The 16,792-nt window shown below is 38.7% G+C and overlaps 1 protein-coding gene across 3 annotated transcripts in view; it reads left to right on the forward strand.

Moving 5' to 3' along the window:
• The window catches only part of mtcl2 (microtubule crosslinking factor 2), a 49,049-nt gene extending 45,329 nt beyond the window's left edge, over positions 1–3,720 (forward strand). For 2 of the 3 annotated variants that reach the window (XM_077214248.1, XM_077214249.1), the window contains exon 14: positions 4–3,720. In XM_077214248.1, the coding sequence (XP_077070363.1) occupies positions 4–156 (153 nt within the window). In that variant the 3' untranslated portion in view covers positions 157–3,720. The remainder of the gene's footprint in view (positions 1–3) is intronic. The other variant, XR_013196987.1, reaches the window with a different exon arrangement.
• Positions 3,721–16,792: the final 13,072 nt, after the last annotated feature.

Below are 16,792 nucleotides of genomic sequence, written 5' to 3' on the forward strand. Positions count from 1 at the left end.
CAGGATTCAGTTTGTGACTGCAACTCACAAACCGTCACTTCCTGTTTTGCCCGCCACTCCCGCTCCACCACACGGCATTCCCATGGCCAGTGCAAGCATCGAGTGCAAGAGTCATCCATGGGAACTGAAGAACGATTCGATACCAGTAATGAGTGAGGATGAGGGTGGCCTCTTCTGATGCTTCCCAAAACTATACAAAATAAACAACTATCAACACTCACACCACACAAACTGCCACACAAATCCACTGCCACATATGCCAATACACAAAGACACACCCTTAAACAAACACACATACTTCATATCTTAAATTAAAAAAACTTCAGGGTTACAACAATGGGACCTTGGAGAATTCCTGCATCTAGAGAGTTTCCAAACCAGACCTCAATGTAACCAGCACACTTTAATGCCAAGGAAGGGGAGAAAGTAGACCTCCCTTTCAGGTCCACCATTCCACTGTCAAGATTTCACATTGTTAGTCCATCATTCCAGTGTAAACCAGCCAGTCCTGACTTTGAATTCCACCATTCCACAATCATTCAGTCAGACCGCTCCTTAAACTCAGCCATTCTTCTGTTCTTTATCCAGCCAACAGGACAGCTTAGTCAGCCATTTCGATCCCCATGGGAGAACTTGAGTAATCCAAACCCAAGTTGACACAAGGTCTTAATGAATTTCATGTAGATATCAAGGAAACATAAAGCATGCAGCTGAATTACACAAACCAACAACCTCAACATGGCCTTCAGTAAGAGTAAAACTTCTTATCCCAACTGCCCAGTGGCCCTTACTCTCGCCCACAAATAGCATTGCTTGGAGTAGCTGTAAATTTGTCCCATAACCAGCAATTGATGGATTCTATGAGTTCATGTACAACTTACCTTTTTCAAAAGTCTACAATGGACCACTTTTGTGTTGCCACCTTAAACCAACATGGTCTCAATATGTTTTTATGTTTATGTTCTCTACAGACAATCATCAAACAGCAAAGCTTGTTTCAACCACTTAATAAACTCTGCAACAACTTGGGACCATTTTCTATTTTCAAACCAGCCAAAATATGAAACTCAGAATCTACCCCTGGATTTCCCTAAAAAAGGACTGGATGATATGATTCATCATATTGCATTATGAATCTGTCCCATTTAAAACTTGATATTCTTATTAAGCTGTCTGAAGATGTCTATGAAGAGAACGTTGGTAGTGGTAGAGTAGGAGGATAGCAGTTGTTTTGTTTTCTTTGGTACTTTGTACAGTATAAGTGTTTGAACATTAGAGTACTAACATGTAAATCTCCATTCCTTGCCTATGATGTCCTCATGAATTTTAAAGTGTAATGGTCATTATCATTGTCATCCCCCCCCCTGTTACTACGGAAGACTGTTGCTGGGTGTATCTTCTGCAATCCTCTTCTTTATTTTCACTGTCTACCTCGCCATCCTCCATCATCATGCAGAAATAAACCTAATGGACCTTAGTTAAGGTAGACGCCAATTTTAATTTGATGTGAAAGAAAACAAGACTATGAGTGATATAAGTATAGTCAGTTTAATGATTTTACTATTGGGTGTGTTGGAAAACTCACTATTGGGTGTGTTTTAAATATCATTCTAAATCCTTGTGGTCTTCTGATTCAAAAGGTTGTTGAACTAATGCTGACTAGACTGTTGGGTAGTGGTCTGCATCTATGCTGGCTCCGCAAAAAGGTGCATAGTGGCCTAAAGGGGAGCACCCTTCTGAAACCTAAAATGACAAATGGGATATTCTAGAACTACCAGGGATGGGCAACGCCGGTCCTGGAGTGCTGCTGTCCTGCAGAGTTTAGCTCCAGCCCTTATAAAAAAAAAACTCATCAGCCTGTAGCCTAAGTAATCCTGAAGACATTGATTGGCTTGTTCAGGTGTGTTTGATTAGGATTGGAGCTAAACACTGCAGGACAGCAGCACTTCAGGACCAAAATTGCCCATCCCTGCTATACACTTGGGACAGAGCCAGAGTGTACGTCAATCCCTTACAGCCTCAATCATGCCAAATTGAATGTCGTCTACCCTGATTTAAACCCATAATCCTATTTTACAGAACACATTTGAAAGCCTCACAAAATACTAATTATCACATTTATAAACAGACATGTTTAAGACTGAAACATTGAATGCTAATTAATTGGCCATAGAGAGATTTTGAGATTTTATCAGATAATCCCAAAATATAATCCATAATCTGACCATTTGTCCATGTAGCTATGCAGTTAGTGAAATACGAGTGTGTGCCTCCCTGTAGCAGCTCCTGCATCCGAGTCAAGTCTGCTTTGTAAGTTTTTTTTCTATTATTTTTTCCAATCTCCAGTTGGAGTGGTGCTGCAGAAACTGAAGTTTAGTACTTTTTGCTGGTGCTTTTCTTAGCTTTGATGACAGAACATTAGAGGATTTGTTTTTTAATGCATTTCTCAAGCCATAAGAATTGTTGATTCAGCTCTCTTTATAAATCGGACATTTCTCAATTGTTCAGTGTCTGGAAAAAACAAACGAACAAACAAAAACCCAGCCTATTATATCCCAGAAAGTGTCACCTCTTTATCTGTCACAGCCTTGCCATATGTCTCACAGCTACCTCTTAACTCAAAACTGTATCTTATATTACATTTAACCCTTTCATGTTTTATTTTGAAGGTCACTAGAGTGCCTTTTTAAAATGAAAGCAACAGTATATCTGTTAGAAGTATGTTTTTGAGGAACCATCTGATGGCAATTAAATAATAGATGTTTTCAGAAGACTGCTGTAAGCTACTGAACCCCTCTGTTTCTTAAAAAGGAAAAAAATGACTAAGTCTGTATTCATAAAGTTAAATGAAGTGCAAATTCAATCTATTGTGTATATTGTAATTGATTACAGAAGCCAAAATGCAGTTTGAGGATATTTATCCGTCCTTTCTTTATAAGCCATTTTAACCAGTTAGAATGTTTCCTGAATTGAGTCTGCTGTTGTGGCTTTGCTCACTTACATATCAGACAAACGGTGTACTGTCCCTTCAAGTGTCCCTTAACTGTTTAGTCTTGGTATTCACACTTCCGAGTCTGGTCACATGATCTCTGAAAAAACAGGGGGAATGACCTTAGTTTAGGAGCTTTTCGTTTGAGTGCTCCCCCAGTCAATTTATCCAATGCTGAAGTCCCACTCTTGGTTTGAAATTTCCCCAAATTTAGCAGAAGAATGTAAATGATGCCAATTAGACACTTTTATAGCTATTCTTAAACCATTGACAGAAGTTTAAAAGGTCATGTGGTTAGTGGTTTTAGATTTAAAGGAGTTGTTTTCATGAGAGCAGCTCTCTAATTGGCCTTTCCATTCACAATATTGTTCTCCATCACGTCACCCTGTTTTAATGCCTAGCAATATATAAAACACCTTGTCGCTTATCGTTGTCAATATCAATTGCTAAATTATTATAAAGAGAATGTGTATATTTTTTTTGTTTCCATTTGAAATCTCTTGAATGAAAAAGAGGATGTCGGATGGACAATGAGGAACATTGAAAATTTTAACTTGAAATCAAATATACTGTAAATAAATACACAATTTTTACTCTTTCTATCTTTGTGTAGGAAATTTTGAATGTCTCTGCCAACTTTGAGCTTGAATTCTGTACCTTTCCTCACCTGAATTAAAAACATGAGAACATTTGTGTAAATAGAAACATTTTGAAAATAAAACTGCTGAAAATTTCTTGTTAGACTTTCTTTTGTCCCTTTTTTAACATCTGGGTTGGTGTTGCCACAAATATTATTTTATACTTGTCATAATTTAACTCTAATAAGTTAACATTGGCTGATAAATAATGAGCATGCTATAACTTTGTTATCTGAAATGTGAAATTGAATGTTATGAAGAAAAGAATTAGAACTGACTTGTTGTTTTCTACAAAAGATTAAATGCACCAGATGTCATTTAAATTAAACATTCAATTTCTACTATAAAAGTATTTTTTGTGATTCACTTTTTTACATATTCAATCTGCACTCATCAAGCTATTTCATTTTTGACTCTTTAACCTCAGCACATTCTTTTAACATGCATAAATGTGTTTAAGGTGATGCATCATTTGTGGAGGAAATTACTGTTGTCTCTCCCCTTTGGAGCGGAGAATGACGGAGTGGTGTGTTAAATGTAGCTCTAGGTTGTAACGGTTCATGTCCAGCTGTGGACTGTGAGTCTCGGTCCAGCTGGATTCCTTCTTCCCACACACACACACACACACACACACACACAAACACATACACCAACTGACAACGGGACCATGGAAGTCAAACTCAAGATCATGTCTGTTTTTGCATGTGTGTTTGGAGTCGGGTTCACTTGGGAAGAACATCTGTGATTTACTTAAGCCAAGATTTTCCTTTTTTTGAAAATAATCAAGTTTACATTTGAATGTGAGTGCGGAGAGAGATACAGAGATACAGGATGTGACCAGACAGTTGCATCATTCAAAAAGAGTCAGATTTCCTGTCGCAGTGGGATGACACTGGCATTAACATTCATAGTGTGAATCAGTGCAGGAGGCAGAGAAGAAAAAGGAAAAAGAAACCACAAGGGAAAAGCTGTGGCTCTGAATGTCATATGAGGGTTTTTCCTTTCAAGCTGTGATGCACAGCAATAATACATTCCATTACATTCTCCACTGAGCATAAACACACACACACACACACACACCTTTGTGTCATAGTGTACTTTGCGACCGCTGTCTTGCCCATACAAATTCGTAAGACAAACTTCACAGAACAACAATGTAGTGAGTTATGTGTTTGTTCATTTTTACATTTTAAAATTAATATCTGGCATTTCCTTGCCCTTCTCAGCGAATTTTTTGTTATTTTTAGATGTTATTTATTGACTACTTTAATTACTTTAATGGGTTAGAATGATTCAAAACATGGAATTCTGCTTAAATTATTATGGCTACACTTTACTTTGATGGTCCACTTTAGACATTCTACTACAGTGGTATGAAAAAGTTTGGGCAGCCCTGTAAATTTTCATGATTTTCTTTTATAAATCATTGGTTGTCTGGATAAGAAATTTCAATTAAATATATCATATAGGAGACAAACACATGTGATATTTGAGGAGTGAAATAAAGTTTATATGATTTATGAAAATTGTGCAAGAATTATTTAAACTTAATTAGGCATTTGCATAAATTTAGGCACCACAAATTAATAATTAACTCAATATTTTGTGCATCCTCCTTTTGCATAAATAACAGCCTCTAAACGCTTTCTATAGCTTCCAATTAGAGTCTGGATTCTGACGGAAGGTATTTTGGACCATTCTTCTTTACAAAACATCTCCAGTCAGTCAGGTTTGATGGTTTACGAGCATGGACAGCCCGCTTTAAATCATACCACACATTTTCAATAATATTCAGGTCTGGGGACTGAGATGGCCATTCCAGAACGTTGTACTTGTTCCTCTGCATGAATGCCTTAGTAGATTTTGAGCAGTGTTTTGGGTCATTGTCTTGTTGAAAGATCCAGCCCCGGCGCAACCTCAACTTTGTCACTGATTCCTGGACATTGTTCTCCAGAATCTGCTGATATTGAATGGAATCCATGCGACCCTCAACTTTAACCAGATTCCCAGTCCCTGCACTGGCCACACAGCCCCACAGCATGATGGAACCGCCACCAAATTTTACTGTAGGTAGCAAGTGTTTTTCTTGGAATGCTGTGTTCTTTTTCCGCCATGCATAACGCCCCTTGTTTTGCCCAAATAACTCTATTTTAGTTTCATCAGTCCACAGCACCTTATTCCAAAATGAAGCTGGCTTGTCGAAATGTTCTTGAGCATACCTCAAGCGACACCGTTTGTGGCGTGTGCTGAGAAAAGGCTTTTTCCGCATTGCTCGTCTATACAGCATCTCCTTGTGTAAAGTGCGCTGTATCGTTGAACAATGCACAGTGACACCATCTGCAGCAAGATGATGTTGTAGGTCTTTGGAGCTGGTCTGTGTGTTGACTGCGACTGTTCTCACCATCCTGTAACTCGGCTTATCTGAGATCTTTCTTGGTCTGCCACTTCTAGCCTTAACTAGAACTGTGCCTCTGGTCTTCCAATTCCTCACAATGTTCCTCACAGTTGAAACTGAGAGCTTAAATCTCTGAGACAGCTTTCTGTATCCTTCCCTAAACCATGATGTTGAACAATCTTTATTTTCAGGTCATTTGAGAGTTGTTTTGAGGTTCCCATGTTGCCACTCTTCAGAGAAGATGCAAAGAGAATAAATACTTACAATTGGCCTCATTAAATATCCTTTCTCATGATTGGATTCACCTGTGTATGGAAGTCAAGGGTCACTGAGGTTACCAAACCAATTTTGAGTTCTAATAATTAGTGCTAAAGGTATTGAAATCAATAAAATGACAAGGGTGCCTAAATTTATGCACATGCCTAATTTAGTTTAAATAATTCTTGCAAACTTTCCATAAATCATACAAACTTTATTTCACTTCTCAAATATCACTGTGTTTGTCTCCTATATGATTTATTTAATTAAAATTTCTTATCCAGACAACCAATGATTTATAAAAGAAAATCATGAAAATTTACAGGGGTGCCCAAACTTTTTCATACCACTGTAACTATAAGTAACTAAATGCCAACTAACTAAGATTATTAGGAAACTCTTTGGTTAGTGTTAGGTGTTTGGGATCAGGTTCGTAGAATAAGTTGACAAGTTGCAAAAATACTTCTAGTCAGTAGAATGTCTCTTGGAGGAGCATCAAAATAAAGTGTTAGCAGATATTGAGCAGACTAGAGCAGTCTAGTTCCACTCTGTTATGAGAAAAATCATACTAATATTTTTAATATTGTCCTTTGCACAACATTGTGTGGTGTGGAGCAATGATATCTGATAGCTTTAGAAATGTTGCATTAATCTGAAACCCTGGCCTTGCGCTATTTTAAATGTAACAGGGTGGGATACAAAACTCAAGATGATTGTAATTCCCGCACAAACCCGTCAATAGCAAAGTGAAGCTTGTCACTGGCTCTGATGCTGAGTCAGATGTTCCATAAGCTCATCCTGATTAGATGGAAATCAGTAGCTTGGCTGAGGTGGCCAGTGGAGCTTATGTGGGTCAAGAAGAGAGTGATACTGCTTATCTTGTAAACCCCTGCACTGAATTTTCTCTCTCACAGAGCACAGAATCATCAGGTAGATACAGTATAACACACAGTTCCACCTTTAACTGGGAGAATATGTGCGTGTGCGTTTTTTGAGATCGCTGACACTTAAAGCAGCTGTGGCTGCAGTTTATGTACTTTAAAGATCCTGTAAAATGAAAACTGTTATCAAAATTCTGGCTTGTAGTCCTTTTGTTTGTTCTGAGGTCATCTACTGTATATGTTAGTCTACCCTTACAAGTTTACACAATTAACTTCAGATATACAACATATACACATTGATACATGGTTTTACACATATTTCTGTCCAATCAAAAGCCCTCTCCATTTGTAGTTTGTGTGTCATCAGTTGAGCTTCGTTTTACTAACATTCATTCTTCATTTTCTTACCTAACGATCAACTAGTTGCAAAGTAAGCGACTTCCGTACAAGCTGTCAAGTGTGGTTTTGTCAGGCTGCGATTTAAACTAAAAGCTGTTGGTTATTAATTGTTTATTTGTTCACTATGAAAAAAATGTCAGTTGCCTCAAAATTGCAACTTGCCAACAATGTGCCCATGGGTGCACAAATGGGCGCAAAAGCATTGGCTATTTAAACAATTGTTACGGAAGCAGACGGACAACAAGGTAGGTAGTGATGATAATGTTTAATTCAAACAGCAGAGTTTCAGGATATTTCAACGTGCAGAAATGGGTGAGTAACAGAGTTCAGATATGGATAATACTTGAATGCAGTCCGTGGATGGATAATGGATATTTCCTTTGCAGGAACGTCGGATGGAGATATCCTGAGTGGAGAAGAGGCTAACAGGCTGACGGCACACACTCACGCACCCCTTGACTGGACTGAAAGGCTTACGGCTCGTACACCACGGCAGAGATGATCAGGACAGACTGGGATCGGCACAGAGAACTGGTAAGTAAACACAGGGTAGATAGGTTAGTGATACTCGTAGAGAGAAGCACTATAAGTCTGCTTCGTATGAACGAGCCCGGACAATGAGAGGTGTGTGGTGTGTGCTTATGAAGCAGAGTGGCTAATGAGGTGCAGGTGTCTCTTGTTAAAACTCAGGTGACTGTGATCGTTGGGTGATTGTGGTGGAAGAACCTGGCCAATCCGTGACAACAATGTGGCGCAGGATGTGAAAATGATAACTGCATCAGGCTGAAAAACTAGCAAAAAACACTTGCATCACACTTGGCACTGCATACCTATATCATTTATATATATTATTCTCACAATTGTGAGTTTGTCTCACAATTATGAAAATAACTGCATGATAAAAAACTTCAGATATTTCTTCTCAGAATTGTAAAAAAGTCAGAATTGTGAGATAAATTGTGTAAAATACCTGTCGATTCCTCTTAATGATCATGAATGTAAGGCAGCAGTTCTTGAAATCCCAGAGTGCCGAGGCTGTAAACCTCCCCTTAAAGGGCACCTATTATGCCCCTTTTTACAAGATGTAATATTGGTCTCGGGTGTCCCCAGAATGTATTTGTGAAGTTTCAGAACAAAAAACCCCACAATTCATTTATAACCATTTGAAAATGTCATTTTGTGGCCTGTTTTAAAAAGAGCTGTTTTGGTGTGTACCACCTTAAATGTAAATGAGCTGCATATCCCCGCCCAGCTTTTGGATGAGGGCGTAACTTGCAAACAACAGTCGGTAGAAGCAGAATGGCTGAGAGTGAGAATCCAGCTGTTTTGTATGGCATTCAGCCATACATGTTTGAACCGGAATCAGACCCAGATGATGAAGAGACTCCGGCAGAAGAAACACAAATGAGAATGGACCAGGACGTCTCGGAATGGTTATTTGATACATGTATGTACTTATAGAGTTGTAATCGCGTCCCCTTGGCAATTATGGATGTGCAACACACGCACAGACACACACAAACTGTGATAACGTTGGCGCAATTTTTTGAAAGTACAAACACAAATACTGTGATAACGTTTGCTACGTAACTTACAAACGAAATTACATTTATGCGAGGGACCTGTTGCGTCATGTTTACATTACTTGTCTTACAGGTGCTTATGTGGCAAATATGAGAAGATGGCTACAGAACAAGAAAATATATGCTGCAGTGAGATAGAACAGGTATTCATTTATTTACATTTGTAATTGTTGCAAAAAATAATACGTGAAATAAAACTGTCTGACGCTATTTGTTGTATGGAAGGTTACAAGACGGATGAAACAGCAATTTTGATGTCTTGTCTTTACAGAAAACATGCATAGTTTTTAATACAATATCTTTAAAAAATATATTTATAAACGTGTGGTCACAAACTTTACAAACAAGGTTTAAATTATTACACAGAAATCCTACGACGACAACAACTTTAGACGCATTTGTTGTTGAATTGGCTGACATCGACTGAAATGACTATTTGCTCAAAAATCATAAAATACACTTACTTCTACTGCAGGTGACGTTGGATCGCGAACAGTAGGCAACGATCCACACTTGAGGATTAACTTTGAAGCAAGACCTGCTTTGAATTGACCCTCGTTCACAAAACAGTCTGTCAGAAAATGATTCGCGCAAACATAAACGTATTTTGGAAGTTTAAGTGGCGCCTTTCCTTCCTAAATAAAATCCATCCACTGCGTTTTCAGTGGCTCTGATGTCGGAAGCAAGTGATAACTACTATGAACATTATTACATCCCACAACAGAACACTTATGTTCCTTAGGAGACATTTTCGACAAGGCAGCACAAATCGTCAGAACACCGGCTGTCGTTGAAACAATGGAGGATGGTGAACAGATCACCGAGGGCGGGTCTATGCCAAAACCATAGTGTCAATCAAACCACGTCGGTGGGGCTTGCTCAATTCTACGTCACTCTTACCCCTTTTCCACCAACAAGAACCAGGTGCTGGTTCAGAACTAGAGCTAGTGCCGGTTCGGAGTTGGTTCAACTGACGAGCTTTCAAAGAACCGGTTTGCCTTTCCACAGGCTAGAGAGCCATCACAGAGCCAGATCTTACGTCACTGTATACATCTCATGTTGCCCAGCAACGCTAGCGCGGCACACACAAACACACCAGGCTTCTTCGAGATGGTTAGGCACTGTGAATCTCGAACTGCAAGAGCGATCCAAAAGCAGAAGGAGTATGCTCTCCAAACACTCCCGCAGCTCCGATCAGTCCATGCCGCTCCGATGCATCTCGAACAAGCCTTCCATCAACAATGGCAATCGTTGCGTTACTATTTATGCTTATGGCTTTGCAAACCTACATCGGTAACCAAACACGGTGAATCCAGCCCGTTCGTGCAGCTCGCCGTAACTTGAATTAACGGAGATTACAATCGAGCTGCAGCACGATTAGCTGCTATTTAAAAAATGGCGGTCACAAGTTTCTGTTTGTCTTGTTGGTCACGGTAACCCCGCCCCCAGCCGCTGACGTAAGGGGTTCTTACTTCTAGACCAGCAATGATTTGGTTCTACTTAAGAACCACTTTTACTGGTTCGGAGCTGGTGCTTTGGTGGTCGAAAAACAAAGAACCGATTTGAAACTAGGCTCTGGCTCCGAACCAACACCAGTTCTGCCTTGGTGGAAAAGGGGTAACTGAGCCGAATCTTAGGACAGCTCGTTCTGAGACAGTGCTTATGATTTATTGAGATTGTAAAAAAACCACTGGGTGGATTTTTGTCATTCTATGGTGGTTTTGCTCACATACTGCCAACACACATTTATGTTCAAACACCATGTAAAAGTAAATTTTGCATAATAGGTGCCCTTTAAGACCAAACCCAATTCTCAAGCTTAGCTGCTATAGTGCTATCAGTGCTTTGACCTGCTAGCCAGAGATCCCACGAGACTGAAACCCTCCACCCAAATCAATCATACTCTACACTAATGCAGAGGTCATTCTGGAGGAGGAAAGCTGGGAAATGAGAGCGTCCCTGTTGACTGCAGCAAACTTACTAGGAAAGAGCCAGCAGAAGCATATACAGGCATGCAGCCTGTATTTCTGTGATTGGTAAATGGTTTCTGCTGCAGTCTGCTTTGCATCTGAGGTCTACATATGTTCGCAAGCAAACGATTAATGACACACACAACAAGGTAAACGAATTAAGCAAACATAAAATGGCAGGCATCAAATGAAGCCAGAGTGTTTTGTGCGTTTGAAACAGTTCCAGTCGGCTGTAATTACTCTGCCAGATCACATCAGTCAGCAGTCACACTGATGGAAGGCGGATAAAATACAAACACAGGATGCAGGCAAACAGTCGCCTCAGATTATGAGTGAACCTGAGCTGGAAATATCGTTCTCCGTTCCCCGTCGCTCTGAGGGAAAGTGCGCTGAGATAGTACTGAGGTATGTTTTGGCCACAGCGCTCTATGTGAAGGAAGGGTGTGTGTGTTTCCTAAGGGTGAAAGTGGGAAAAACAAGCAGACTCTGCACTCTACACTCAGTAAACATAAGCTTGATACCCATATGACCACTCTGTTACTGAAAACTGTTTTGTTAGGCAGAAGTGTAAAAAAAAAACGCCCAGAGGAACATTTTATGGCGCAGAGGTTCTTTTGATAGCTTAGAAGATTTAAGATTGTTACTTGTCTTTCCTGTGGGTGTTGTCACTATAAGACTTTATTTGTAAAAGAGGCTGATAAAAACAGAAATTGTAAATCAGGTCAGATGATTTAAAAGATAAGACGGGAGGAAAGACACAGAGACTTAAAGAAATCTGGAGAGTCCCAGACAGGAAAAGGACTCATTGCACCTCACAAAACCAAACCGAATCACGGTAATTAACATCAACCCATAATTAGAGCTCTTATTGTGTGATTACAGTGCAAGAGATACATGACCGGTCCCTACAAAGACTACACAACTACACTCCAGAGGTTAGGATACAACATTAAACATTATGTTAACCACATCACTTTTAGGGATTAAACTAGTTTGAACTCCACTCAACCTCTGCCGGGTGTTCAAATCTCTGCCTCTCATTCTCGCTCTCTATGTTTCTTGCCAAAAATGCCATCATGCTGTGCCAGGAAATCTGGGTCAATGGCAGAAGTGGCAGAAGGAAAAAAAGAAAGAACCAGAGAGAGACAGTTTTGCTATCTCTAGGGGAATTTTAGTGTCTTAGGAAATCTACTTTTTCATGCAATTATCACATGGAGCAACACATTATTTTTATCTCACCCTCACATTGATCGCAAGGAATGGCTGCATTTGTTCGGTGTAATGCATTAAATATTCAACACAGAGTAATCTTGTTGTAAAATATGCATAAAGTGTATATTACATGCCAAAATAATGTTAGACATTAATCTTCAGTCATGGATTCATAATATGAAATACAATCCTCCAGAACACACTATATAAACAGTAGGAATTCTACTCTATTATTACATGTTTTAAACAGTAGTACACTACATTACTGTCACATGACCTCATCATGTTACAAGCGAGCATTAAAGAGGCACCCAGTAGTCTTGGAAGTAAAATAAAAAAAAATATTAGTTTACATTACATTACATTAGTTTCCTTATTTATCACACTGCAAATGAAAGGTCAAGTGGCAAACGGGTATTCTATATTCACAATATTTTTTACTATATAACCTACTGAAATAGTATGCGTGCAATGTTTGTATGCTATTTTAGTATCATTGGTTCAGGTGGTCATTCTGGATATTGAAGCCTGGTGGTCTGTACATTAGACCCACATAAATTATGCATTTAGCTGACACCACCTGTGCTTCATAGTTCATACAGTCACTAAAAGGACATTATATAACAGAGAAACTGAGCACTGCTAAACATTTGATGAGCTCTGTCGGAATGAGAGGAATCTCTAGACATTATACAAATGTATGAAATACAGTATATGTTTATTTAGGAATCCCTCACCTTCTTAATTATGTTATTTTTCTTGCATCATCTCAGTAAATCCTTCAGAAAAAAAAACATTTACTTCAGAAATAATTCTAATATGATAATTTACTGTTCAAGAAAGATTTCTTATTATTACCAATGCTGAAAACAGTTGTGCTGCATAATATTTTTGTGGAAACCGTAATACATTTTTTGTTTCAGGATTCTTATGAAGGAAGGATGTCCGTTAGAAAGTTCAAAAGAACAGCATTTATTTGAAATATTTCGCAACAATGTAAATGTCTTTACTTTTACTTTTGTTCAATTTAATGCATCCTTGCTTACAAGAGTTAATTTCTTTGAAACACACGCGCGCACATGCACACACGCGAACCTGCACACACACGCGCATGCACGCACACACACACTCACGCACGAGCGCGCGCGCGTGCGCGCGCACACACACACACACACACACACACACACACACACACACACACACAAAGTTACTGACAGCACAGTTTCTGTATGTGATGGTGTTGGCTCTTCTGACTCCGACTACAGTCTGTAGAGAGATCTGCCAGGTGTTCCTCATAATTAATTTATCACAGGTTTGCTGTGGACATATTTAGACTGAAACGCAATAGAGATAGGCTACACAAAAGGGAATGGTCATAATGAAAATACTAAAATACTAAAATATGAATTTTTATAATGTGTTTTTAGATGCTCCTCGATATATTTCTCTCTTTGAGCATGAATTGGCACAATGTTATTGATAAATACACAATTCAATTAAACACGGGCATTTAAAGGTTAAGGCTGTGCATGCATTAGGCATTCCTTGTCCTGGTCACTCACTTACTAATATAGTCACGCACAGCTGCAATATGAAAATACAGAATTAGATATAATCACCCCCCTGCCATTTGTGCATGCAATTAAACTATAGGCGAGAGAGGATGTGCTATATTTTTGGACTATTTGAATTGCTTTCAATTGCACTGTATTACTGAGCGCCACAAACACACACAACTGTTATTATCCACAAATCCACACTGTCCTTTCATTTGAGTAAGGGTCATTTGCTGTGAAGGCCACTCAGTCAAAAAGACTAAGAGCAGAGTGCAATATGAGATGAGTGGAAGGAAAAGAATAAGTGAGAAGAGTGAAAAGAGGTTTGAATGCTTCAGTAGTGAACAGCAGCATGCCACTGTATGTGATGCTGTAACTAAGAGCTTTTCCTTTTGTAAGTGGTGGGTGTAAAGAGCTTCATGAGCGCAAAGTCTCTATCGAACCACTCAGGCATGAAGGACAAATTACATTATGACATGTCTAACCTCTGACATGAAGATATTCACTTCATCACATAACACCTTTGAAAGATTTAAAATGAAATAAAGCCAAATTCACTCTGCAATCCTGCTTTTCAAAACAGTGCAGCAGTTCTGGCATTGAGCTTTGGATTCAGATGGTGAATTTCCCTGTCTTACAATGGGAGATAGAGAAAAGAGAGGTAAAGGTGATGGTGGGGGTTACTTCCCACTGAAAAGATAAAGGATGTTTAATCTGCCCACACTCGCCTCACCCACCCTTGACCCCAAAGACATGCATCTCTCTTTCTATCCATTCAGAATGTCACAAAACCACCTGGCATGAAACTGCTTGTGTGATACATCCATCTCTCTGTCATTTCCAGGTTATGGTTTGCTGAACCATGCCAGTTTGACCAATCCTTTATCTACACTTACATACATCATAAGTTTAATCAGCCTTACAAATTCAAACTAGGCATATGCCCTGAGTTACTATTAAATCAATAACAATAATAACAATAACCCTTAAATGCATGTATGTTTCCCCAATCATTGTTACATATTTGGGTCTTTAGAGACCTGGATCTATATCTAACACAGATAGATCTCTACCTGCTGTGATACTATAAAACTCTCCTGATATTAGTGTAAGAATTACAGTAGAATAAATTAAAGCATATTTTGTTACCATTTGGAGCTTGGAAGGGATCAGTTTGAGCAGATGTTTCATACCATAATCACTGTTTTCGTCAGAGCTCATTTTCAAGTACATTCAGCATCTGGCTCATATTCACAATCTCAAACATATTCTCAAAAACTATCATTATTACATTACATAAGTCACGTTACATAGGCCTGTTTTCAGTTCAAAATGGCGAAATTAGACAAAACTGTATTAGTTTGCCTGATTATTTTTTGTCATTCGTTTAAAATTTATGACCTAAAAAAAGTGAAATATGAAATGTTAAGTTTAGCTACTTACATCTTATCTAGCACTAGACCGTACGGTCGAGTCACACTGTTAAAAATCGCGCTCAGCAGCGTCTGTGAACATAGAGACCGCCTACTTTGATTTGATTGGTCATCTCAAATATTCTGACATTGAGGAGCAGTGACAGACCAATGAGGCTCAGATGAACACACACACACACACACACACACACACACACACACACACCCTGTCCTCTGTTTCTGACGTGCTCTCTGTTCGTCGCCGCTGCGGATTGAAGATGAAGAACGCGCTGAATCTGATTATAACAAGACTGAAGCGAACACGAATTTGTATAGCCTACATTAATCCCAAATTTTTAGGGGGGCTAGGCAGAAGTTAAGGGGGGGTTAAGCCCCCCTAAAAAGGGCCTAGCGACGCCACTGATGTTCAGTACTTGCTCTGTAGTAAATGACTGAGCCATTTCAAGTTTTGCTGATGATGCTTCCTATTCTTTTGTTTTCTGCCTGCGGTAACTATGAGTGAAACTTTTTTGATAGAATATATAATTATTGTTGTTGTTTTGTCCCTAAAGTGGCTGAGGGCATGAGGGAACACAGCATAAAATAAATTAATTAATTTCCGGATATTTTAACCCTGGTAGATGTGATCAAGGTGTTGGTGCAAAAAGAACACAAGAACAAAGGGAGTTTAAATTGAGAGAAGGGAGATATCTATTCACAATAAAGTGCTCAAAAGAGACAGACTTTTCTCAAAAAAGAAATGAAACAAAACCCACATTTTAACTACAACCCCTTCCCAATAAACTACTAACACAACAAGAAAATAAAAATACAACAAACAAAATAAAGTCTTCTGCGCTTTATAATATTATTTACAGTAATATATTTATTAAATAATAAAATATTCCTAACTTTTATTTATAATGTAGAGTTGAGTCATGACCATAGCGATGAAACTGAAACCATGATGTGATTATTTGTCAAAGAAGAAGCTTGTAAATTAAAAATGGTGGGGGCTGAGAACTGAGCCTTGAGGGACACCCTGTAAACACAGGAACCTGATTAACAGTGTCATTCAGAACAAGTTACAAACACATCCACTCTTTGATATGTATTACATTTGATCATCGTTGTTATAATTATGAAAAACAATGTTGTTCTTTAGGCTTTGGCCTTGTACATAGTTTTATTCTTATTGTCAGTATTGCTTATTGAATATTTTCATAAATCTAGAAAAAAGCTGTTTACACTGCAGTCTAAAAAAAGCTGGGTTCCAATTATGGACAAACTCATTGGTTTAATTTTTTGCTTTACATTTTAAAACCCCATGGTTGGGTTTGTCCATATTTGACCCACACATGGTTTGAAACAAACCAGCATTTTTTCGAGAGTGACAGTACAAATCTTCTTTATTTGGATCTGCTTTTCATTAATAAATCAGGTTCACTGAGTTTGCCATAAATACAAAAGATATGAAAGGTGTTTGTGGGCCAATCACA

The sequence above is a fragment of the Siphateles boraxobius genome, unplaced genomic scaffold, assembly GCF_051911475.1.
Source record: "Siphateles boraxobius isolate OS27281-9 unplaced genomic scaffold, OSU_SipBor_1 68, whole genome shotgun sequence".
NCBI classification, from domain to species: Eukaryota; Metazoa; Chordata; class Actinopteri; order Cypriniformes; family Leuciscidae; genus Siphateles; species Siphateles boraxobius.